The sequence below is a fragment of the Phyllostomus hastatus genome, unplaced genomic scaffold (assembly GCF_019186645.2).
Source record: "Phyllostomus hastatus isolate PE091 unplaced genomic scaffold, TTU_PhHast_1.1 phas_scaffold_78, whole genome shotgun sequence".
NCBI lineage: Eukaryota > Metazoa > Chordata > Mammalia > Chiroptera > Phyllostomidae > Phyllostomus > Phyllostomus hastatus.
Genome location: NW_025334041.1, coordinates 105,508,551 through 105,518,990, shown reverse-complemented (window position 1 = coordinate 105,518,990; position 10,440 = coordinate 105,508,551). Strand labels below are relative to the sequence as shown.

The following is a 10,440-nucleotide window of genomic DNA, read 5'->3' as shown; positions in this document are numbered from 1 at the left end:
CTGCAGACTGTGGTAATATAAAATGTGGTGAGGCTAAGTGGGGGGAGGTGCAGCAAAGGGTCGGGCCCCAGGGATGACCAGTTCCCTGGCCCTCCTCTTCCACTCACACCGGTGAAGCCTGTGGGCCCTGGCAGAGCTTCAAAGATGAAGCGCCTCCCTGTCCCTTCCTGGGATACCCCTGCTGGGTCACGGACTCTACTGGTTGGTAGGGCTGAGGTGGGATTCTTGGGAGAATACTGAGCACAGGGCAGAGACGCAGTTGCGGATTGAAGGAAGCAGTTAAAGCACAGCTGGAAAAAATCCCTGAGCTCTCACCACTCGCCCCTTAGACTTCTGATCTCCCCACACCTAACATTTGCAGCCTTCACGTTCCTAGGGCTTCAATCAGACCCCGGAGACACACGGAGCAGGTCTGAGATCTCGTGATTGGCCGACACAGTGTCAACTCTTATCCCAAGATAACACTGGGAAGCCAGGCTCACTTGTCCAATCCCGAACTGGCCAAGTGGCCAAGTGTTGGCAGTAGGGTGTGGCAGACCCAACAGTTCCAAGGCCCTACTCTCCCGCACCCCTGTCAAAACCGGTATACTTCTGAGTCCAACCGCGCAAGCAACCAACCGACTTGCCGGTTGAGGGAAGGAAAGAACCGGAGTAGCCCTACCACAATTCCACTGCCCTGTTTCCCCCAGACCCGACAGGAGCAGGTGATCGGTTTCCTTCTATTTCCAAAAGGCAAAGCAGGGCGTTCTGCCGGGGGTGGGGGCGGGGGCGGTTTGGGGGAAGAGCCCCACGGCCCTGGCTTGCAGCGCGGCCGCTGAAGCTCTTGGAATGATCCCCAGCGGGCCCTAGAGTTTACGCAACGGGGTCAGGGACCGCGCAGCGGCTCTACCAAACGCGTCCGCGCGCGGGACCCTGTGCGCTCGCGGTCCGGCCCCGGTCCCAAGGGCACGGCGGGGTGGCAGGACAGCAGCACAGAGGGGCACTGCCAGACGGGGACGTATGGCTGTCGCTTAGCCCGTATAAACTGCCTGCTTGACCCGGGGTCCCATCTCGCTACCTGCCAACCTCATAAACAACTACCGCAATTGGAAAGGCGGGCGGGCCGCAGCGGAACCGGGCGCTGGGGCAGGGGGCGGGCCGCGGTCCGGGCGGGGGATGCGGCGGCGCCTCTTTATTGGCCGGGACCGGTGGGTTGCCTGGGGCTCCGGCGCGGGGCGGGCGGGGCCTCGGGGCGCGCGCGCGCTCCTCGTGCGCTCCCCTGCGTGGGCCGCCGGAGTTTTTAAAGTGGGCAGGCCGCCCCAAGAACCAGACATTCGGGAACCGCCTGCCGCGCTGCGCCGGCGTTTGCTGCGCTCCCGCCCAGCTCTGCTGAGCCGGCCGTACAATCCTCGGCAGTGTCCTGAGACTGTATGGTCATCTCAGCCGCCGCGCTGCCCGGCCCCGGAGTCTTCTGTTGCCGTTGGAGCCACTTTTTTTTACTCTTTCTTTCTTAATTTCTTTCTTTCTGAACACCCAAGAAAGTGACTACTTTTTGAGGGGAAAAGGAACTTCGGTCCCTTTCTCGCTGCCCTCTTTTTGGCATTTGACAGCCTCCTCCCACTCCTGTCCTAGACCCCGCCTCCCCGTGCAGGTTCCTCCCTGTCACCTTTCTCCACCCCTTTACTCTGTACCTAGCCAGCCGCCCGCAAACTTCCACCTGACTGTGCTGGGCTCTCAGGCTTGCGAGCACCTTTCACATCGACCGGATCCTCAGGGGGTGGGCCAGGGCCACAGCGAAGGCGGCGGCTGCAGCCCCACCGGCTGGGGAGCCCCAGTGCTCCGAGTCTCAGAGGGCCACAGCGACGATGACAGCTGACAAGGAGAAGAAAAGGTAAGCGGGCGTCCGAGCCTGCGAGGAAGCTCACCCGAGGGGATGGCCGGGCTTCGCAGGGCCGACGCGGCCGAGAGCAGCTGGGGGAGGAGTGTAGAGAGGTCTTTGAGGTCCGACGGTGAATTCGGAAGGGTTTGGGGCGGGGGGGGGGGGTGAGGAAACCAGGTGCTCCGTCTGGGGGCGCGGTACTGCGGCTTCACAGTGGAGAGTTCTGTGGCCCGAAGGAATCGGGGATCTGAGCGTGCAAGAGGCCGTGAGGCCGAGGGAGATGGCCCTGCAGGTCGGAGGTGTTCCCGCGGTGTCTTCCAAAATCGCCCCCGCCTGAAACTCCGGCGCCCGCGGGTTGAAATGTTTTTTTGGTTGATTTAACTCAGGTCAACTTTCGACTTTAATTCTCGTTAGCGGTGCAGCATTCACTCCGACCCTTTGGGTTCTTCCAGATGAGTTGCTGTGTCCTCTGCGCCCCAAATTGGCAAGGGGTCGGAGGTGGAGCGCTGCGCTGACACGCTACCGCGCGGAGGGGCCAGGACACAGCCAAGGGCCCCCATTCCGAGGCCCCAGATCCCACTGGAGCTTGGAGAAACCACATTCATGGGCCCGCACCTTCACTCCGCGGGAGGGAGTGGGTAGTGGACCGGCTTCGTCGCGGGGGGCAGTGGTCTTGGTGTGCGCGAGGTGATGGCGACACCGGGCGCTCCCGCCAGATCCTGGTGTTTCTCCCGCAAGAGGACAGAGAAGGGCAGCCTCGAGCTGCCTGCTGCTGCCTGCCCTCGAGAGCCTCTAGGCACTGGGTGAGAGGCAACTCTCCGGCCAACTCTCACTGCCCTGCCGCCCTCTCCCGGCCGCTGCGCGCCTGGCCCTCTCCCCGCAAGGGTGAGAGTGCACCGAGCGTCCGCGCGGATGTAGGCGCCGCTTCGCTTCCCGCGGTCGTGCGCGGCTCGCTGCCCGGCCCTCACTTCTGCGATCCCCACCGGTGCCGCCCCAGCGCGCTGGGACTTTCAGCCCCGCGCTCGGAGGCGGCGGCGGCGGCGGCGGCTTGGCAGGGCTTAGGCTGGGGGGCTGGAATCGTATGCATAGCTGGCCGAATGGCCTGAGCGTCTGGAGATCAGCTGCTGGGCGTCCGTGAGGAAGTGAGGGGATGGGGGACCCAGACACGAAGAGAGGGGGTGCCTGGCCTTGAGCCGGGGTCCCGAAGAGCTCCGTGCTTGTGTTGATTTGCTCTTGTTCTGACTTCCACTGAGAGATTGGAGCCGGAAACCGTGTATCCTCTCGTGGAAAACGGCGGTTCCCACCACGGGGCACCGATAAGGGTTTGATAAAAGGAAGAGAAAAGCGCCCGGTCTGGCCTGGCTCCCGGCTCCCGGTCCCTTCGCTCTGTGATCGCTGGCTGGGGGAGGGGGAGCGGGGGGAGGGGGGGCTGAGTCTGCCTCTTCCGGACCGCAACTCCCCCTCTGGTGTCACTGTGGCACCCCCTGGCCTGAGACGGTGAGGGAGCCTTGGCCCGGCCACCCTGGGCCCTGAGACGGCGCCCGCGGGGCCCCGGAACAGCTGTGGAGTCCCGTGTCTTTAAGTGCAGCGAAGCGGGGAGGAGAGTTTAAGATTCCAACGCATTTTATAAAACCATTGTAGTCTGCATCATAATATACCAATAATAAGGACAGGACAACAACAACAAAAAGTTACAGTCAGCCCCCTAATTCACATTTACAATTGCGATGCCCATTGGTGAGTGTCACAGCCACAGGTGGGGCCTGAAGGTAAACTTGGCAGATGTGTGAAGTGTAACTTCCCCCGTGCGGCTCAGCGCTGGTTCTGGGCTATTAATCCATGCAAGAAACTTGGGGACAGGAGACACATTTTTTTGACATACCTAGTGGCAGTGATCTCTCTTCCTTAGAGATAGAGGGAGCCGGAAGAGGAGCAGGAGAGAAAAAAGTGGAGTAATCAGACTCCTGATTCTTCGTGAGAGCTGCTAATTTTAAGAACCATTGCCAGGATTGTCTGTGAGTTGCTTAGGAGGCCAGTATGGGTGCTACAGTGCCCAGCGTGGCTGCCCTCTGTGACTTGCCTTGATTTTTCTGTCGCAGTCTGGCAAGGCAAACAGCGTGTCCCTCACTGTCCAGAGACCCGTAAACGGTTGTCCAATTCCTGTTGGGCTAATTGTTTAGAAACATGTTTACTTTTTGTGCCTGGCTCTGTTTGCAGGCTGGCTTTGTCCTTGCAGGACAAAGGCGTCGTGAAAATATGGGAACCGGTACATTGGAAGTTAGTGTAACGTGTAAGTGGATGTCCTTAGCTTCCCTGCGGTGCCTCCCAAGTGCAGTGTGCTGCCCGCCAAGGGGCCTCTCCAGTGGTGATTCTGTACATTAGTTCTTAAGGGTTTTGATCTTTATGGTTCAGCAGAGCCATTTCTTTCCCCACAAATTCAAGATGAATGATATTTGCAGTGTTCCTTCTAATAGCCCTTTAAGAAATGGGCAGGTTCATTTTGTTTCAAAATGTTCGTGTGTTGAAGGATATGTTAATGTTTAATAATAGTTTGCTTTCTAAGAGTTGGCTGGCTGGCTGGCTGGCAGGCCGGCTTTGATAGAAGGTACCAAAGTGCACTCATTTGGGGGTAGTGGGCATTCCCGGGGGATATCAGAGAGGTCAGGAACTGACGCCAGGTGAGAGAGCTGCCCTCACCTTGCTGCACTGATCTGCCAGGAGTGAAGTGGAGGCCTCATTAGTCAAGGTTCCTGATTCAGTGAAGAGATGGAAAGTGTCTGGGTGACTGACCTCCTGATAAGACCATTTCTGAGTTCCCTCCCTGGGAGAGTAAAGAGTCTGGACGTTTTTAGGTACATAGAGATCGGAAAGTGGTTCCAGTGGGCAATCTGGGCTCAAAGTCCATTCCCAAAGCCAGACCCAGCGTAGAATGCCTTCTCCAACAAAGGCTTGTATCACTTAGCGTGGGACCACTGGTGGAAAGGGTCAGAGACCGCTGGATCAGAAGTTTCCGGACTATCTCTTCCTCCCCCTGCCACCTGGACAGAGTTGTTCATCTGCTAAAATAAAACCCAAGTCCATCTTTTTCCAATACCAAAGACAGAAATATAGTGAACAGTTTTTCTCAATTTATATTTTCTGTAAATATTCCTTCAACATTTGACACCTTTCTCTGTTGCATTACCAGAATTCAGGGATGAGGAATTGATGTAACACATTATAGGTTCAGGTATTTACCATTTAATTCACACAGCTTCTATGAAGCTCGGAAAAATGACATGGCTGCAGGGTTTTTCACTGCTGCTGCTGGGAGCTTAGAATTATTTTATAAGGGCTACGGAAATCATCTAGTCAAATGTTTCCCTTTCTGGATTAGGAAACTGAGGCCCAGAGAGATTAAGTGATCTCTAGCCACAAAGAAAGTTAGCACTGGTAAGAATCAGAACTCTGGTTCATTACTTTCAATTAACTGTATATTCTCCTATCGTTGGCAAAAGAGTCCCTCCAGGCCCAGATTGCCTCTAGACAGAGAAGATGAGTTCCAAAGGATGACAGTGCCCCCAACCCCCACCCCAAGCACTGAACCTTACAGGAAGGAGACTTGCTTTTCTAGATTATAAAAGACTTCAGGTTGCACCAGGAGTGGTTCTAATTGCTTTTTGCAAAAAAGACAAAAAAAGTAGAGTTGGTGCTGATCTTAGTGTCTGTAAACTTTGGGAAGTATGAATCCATTGCTTCATGCTCTCCCTATATTTCGCTTAGGAAAACTTCACTTGTATGTGGACATCAGTAAACAAAACCAGTGCAAGGGCTGCTCCCCAGGGGAGCAGATTGCTTTGTGAAGGAGAGAACCCCTGTTGGAGGAGACATTCAAACATTTATTAGACTGATTCCTATTTTGAGTTAGGTAGCATTTTCACTAGGGGTGAAAACCATGAGACTAAAACTGTTTGATTCATTTTTAATGTAAACCTATCAGTTTCTGCATGTGCACATACACACATCCAGTGATCCTCAACTTTCTAGGAATCTATTGTATAAAGTGTTTACAAATAGAAGAAACCAATCAGATCATCTTAGTGCTCCAGGATTTCAGCCCAATATGTCTAAAAATATTTGCTGTCATTAATTATCTCAAGATTTTCTACTTCTCAGGAAATCAATCCAGTAGTATTTGCTTTTTTTGTATTTTCTCCAGTTCTGTTCCACACCAACTTTTAATTTTTAACTAATGAAGCTTCTCTTTTGCTTTTAGTACTGACCATCACTGATAGTTCATAATAGGTAGGGCATTTTCCAATAATGTGAAGTCAGCAAAGTTTGTTCACTGGGCCCCCAGTCCCCCACCCTCTCCAGTACTATGCTGTCTGTCCTGGTGATGAAAACCAGCTCTGCCGTTTACACCATAGTATAAATCAATAAGACAACAAATAGGTATTGGACACCCACTCCCACTCTGGATAAAATACTGAAAAGGAGACTATGGTCCTTGTCTTCAAATTCCTTAGTTTGGTAGGGGGCGGGGAAAGACATACGAGGAAGTTTCCCTGAAAATGCAGGTAGCTGGCAGCTTACAAGTGGCTTTTCTGTTGGGATCAAATATTTTGAATCCAAGGATAAGACGCTCTCGGCAACATTTCAGGCAGTAGTAATCATACACAAAAGTGCACACAATTATTAAGTATTGTGTGTGTTTGGAGGTAGGAGATTTGGTTCATAGTTTTCCCTGGAATCACCCAGGGTAGGTGCTGACCACCAGCATAAACTGGCTCTGAGTTCAGGTCAAACTCCACCGGTCAGTATTGGGGCTAATGAGAGTCAAGAAAAAGTGGAGGGTTCAAGTGCATTCCCTGCTGCGTACTTCGACACCAAAGTCAGAAGGGCCCTCACTGACTGTTTGCTGTTCTCTACCCGCTTGCTTCAGGCATGGAGGGAAGCTTTAGTGAGGCTCCAGGAGGGATAGGGCTTGAGATTCTGGTCCCACTAAGGATAACAGTGGAAGCAGCTACGACTCCAGAGAGGGCAGGGGAGATGGAGCTTCTTGAATTGGACTTTGTGAATGAGTTTCAGAGGATGGTCTGTGGGCCTTTGAAATTACATGCAAAGTATTATGTATATGAACATTTCTTTTTCCTGAGGGAAGTCTGTTCGGCTGTCAATAGCCTTTCAAAGGTTCTGTGATCTGGACAAGGCAAGCCCTGACGCTTAGATGCCTGGCTCAGCGACTGCCTTACATTTCGGTGTCTTTCTGTTTGAGTCCGAACGGTTCCAATGTTTCACCACCAGTGTCTCTCAATGCCCTGGAGATGGGCTTGGTCGGCATGTGCATCCAGCAAAGACTCTGTGGTACTGCTTAGCCATACCTGCACCCGTGTCTGCCCTCAGTCATGGAAGAAAGGGGACTGACAGCCCCGCAGTTGTTCGGAGGTCATTTCATGCACTAGGAGTGCATGTGTGTGTCCTAGGAGAAATCACATGTGCAACAGGACAAAACAGAAAAATTGGAGCACTTAGTCTTATTTGTGTAAGCACTCTCCTTCAAAACTTTACATGGGTCAGTTCATTTAGTCCTAATAACAACCCTGTGAGATAAACCTTGTTATTATCCCCCATTTCACTAGTGGGAAAACTGAAGTGTAGAAAGGTGAGTTGCCAAAGTTCAAATAGGTAGCGTGGGCGGAGCTAGGATTCGAACAGGGCAAAATGGCTCCAGAGGCTATTGTGTTAACCAATGATGCATACTGCCTTACCTTCTCTGAGAGATCCATAAAGTGTTTATTACCATTCTGACTCGTGGTAAGTACTCCATAAATGATAACTGCTTTTGTTACTGGATTTATAATTATTATAATTACTTTCCTTTTTGTGACTCGTCATTTGTATTGAGCCTGGCACTCAGGCATGGGTTGAAGATCCGTAGGGTGGACTTGGCCATCCTGGAAATTCTTCTTTTCGTGGGTTTTCCTCAACTCTGGCAGGAGGTGGTTCTTTCTTGCCCTTAAGGAGTTCAAAGCTTTCCACCTCCCACCCTTAACTGGTGGCAAAACTTCAATAATTACTTTAGCCTTTGGACTCCATTGTGCAGAAGAACCTGTTAGAAGTCTTCCTCTGTGGCTTCTGAAAAACCATCTCCAAATCAAGATGCACAAGACTTCCTCTGGCTCTTTTGATCTTTTGAAATTTCAAGCACAGGAAGGAAAGAATGGATGGGGGAATAAAGAATAGCTATGATCGTTGCAATAATAATGTCGCATTTTTATAGAGCCCTTGTTCTCATGAGCCCTGAGCGTTCATAACCATCACACTATTGACTCTGCACGGTGAACCTAGAAGTCATCTTGAGTTTTCACTGTGCTGTAAAGCAATTGCACGGACTCAGGTAACACGCTGAAAGAGAGGCAAGCCATGTCAGCAATTGCACATCACTCTATGTGTGGTGGTCACATATGGGTGCATGTCGTTCACAGCTCTGTGACTTTCACATAGAGGTTGGGTGTCATTTGCTGCCAGCTACCTGGTCCTGCTACTGGAAGCCACCGAACTGATCTGCAAGCATGAAGTCAAGAAGAGTGGCTGGAGCTTGAAAATCTCTGGTGCCGAGGAAACGGGTGTAGAACAGACCTTATCTACTCCTCAGAGGCCTTGTTTTTCCCCCTAATTCCTCAAGAAATACTGGTTTGCTTGACTGCCTGGGGCTGTTTCTAGGGGCCACTCGCACGTCGGCCAGATTCTTACTGCACGGCATGACTACCAGAAGCATCATGAGTTCCCAGGAGGTGCACCCTCCCCTTCCCCTTAAATGGAAAAATTCTTCAGCTTCAAAGTTACAAGTAACTTCTGTGCAAGATAATGACTCTGGGAGACAGTTCCTCTCCGCATTTAGAAAGATATTTCAGAAAGGGTGGTTTGTCAATGAGGAAAATGACCCCATTAAAAATATACATGTGTTTATTCACCATTCACCCCCCTGACATTTCCCCCCAGTGCTACGAAGCCACGAGAGTGGATTGTTAAAACTCTTCTTCCATTCCTCCAGTGAGTCCCCTTCAGTGCACCTCCTCGCCGTGGCGCCCTCCAGTGAAAAATTCAAACCTGAGAGGTCAGTGCTGGAAACCCTAACAGAGAGGGAGTTTGTTGTCTTAGGCCGTGGGATAAAACACAGCTGGAACAATGACTTGTTACATTGCACTCATGAGTGTGATGCTGAAGGTTAACCCCCACAGCCCACAAATGCTGCGGGTACAGCCGGTCTTGTAGTCTTTTTAGAGATTAATCAACTCTATAATAGCTCTAGTTGGTTCTTTCTGTCTCATTTTCAGCCTGAAGTGCTCTACTCGTGACCAGGGACTGTGGGGAGTTAGTGGTTTGCTATGAGTAAGAGGGCAGGGGCTTGATTTGAGACAGTTCAGAAGCATTTTCTAAATTCTTAAAAATACATCAGTGAGCCCTGGCCGGTGTGGCTCAGTGGGTTGGAGCATCGACCCATAATTGTAGGGTTGCTGGTTCGATTCCCGGTCAGAGCACATGCCTAGGCTGCAGGTTCAGTCCCAGGTGCAGGTGCATACAATCCCCAGTCCGAGGCAACCAGCCGATGCCCCTCTCTCGCATTGACGTTTCTCACTCCCTTCCTCTCTCTAAAGGCAATGAAAACTGTCCTTGAGTAAGGATTTTTTAAAAAATGCATGAATGAAAGTGTATGGTTATTTTTTGGTAGTAATCATTTAAATCACTGTGCCTAGCCAGCTGGTACTCCCTCTGTGTCTACTGATGTTATTTATATTAACAAATATGTATACTTTACTATTCATTTACTCTCCATATTCATATTGTCACTACTTTGCATAAGATTCATCTCGACTGCCTCTGGGGGGCAGAGGGAAGGAAGGGCAGCTTGTTTTCCTAATATTTGGGAAATTGAGCTGCTTGAAAGAAGCAAACCTCACCGTCTGCAGTGAAATGTAGAGTTGGATTCCTACATCCCTGGTGAGGCGAGGTGAGGTGAGGCGAGGTGAGGCGAGGCCCCTGTGTGTCACCTCGGGCTCCGGTGAGGAGGCCGGAGCACAAAGGGGATGACTCAAACTTGAATACTAACTATTCTCATTGCTAATGAGTGATTACGGCAAATATTTGCAGGCCTCCTTCCAACCTTTACGACTTCCTGTTGCTGCAGCACTTTGGAGTATTGGGAAAGACCGTCCTGGAAAAATACATCATACAAAGGTGCAGAAAGAGCAGCCGGCACTCAGCACAAACTCAGCATCAGTCGCCTGGCTCTGTCTATAATTCTGTGTGCAAACAACAAAAAATGATGCTCGTGAGGGACTGTTTGAGAATTCAGTCTTTGAATTTCCAAACAAACTCTTACAAATCAGCTCTGGGCCATCAAATACACGGGGAAATGGGACACACTATGCTTCATGATATTTTTGGAGAGTATTCTGGAAATAACAGGACTGTGCAAGTGAGTAAAGTAAAACTTTGAATTAAAACACAGGCTGTTTGATGCACACTCTTTAATGAACATATGACCTCTACATTATTTTTCTGAATGAAAACAATCTTGTTTAATGGTGTAAAATGGG

The 10,440-nt window shown here is 51.0% G+C and overlaps 1 protein-coding gene across 1 annotated transcript in view; it reads left to right on the top strand.

Annotated features, from left to right (window-relative positions):
* Positions 1–1,272: 1,272 nt before the first annotated feature.
* Positions 1,273–10,440, top strand: part of EPAS1 (endothelial PAS domain protein 1) — an 84,663-nt gene continuing 75,495 nt past the window's right edge. The window contains exon 1 of the mRNA XM_045827459.1: positions 1,273–1,870. Coding sequence (XP_045683415.1) covers positions 1,845–1,870 — 26 coding nt within the window. The 5' untranslated portion in view covers positions 1,273–1,844. The remainder of the gene's footprint in view (positions 1,871–10,440) is intronic.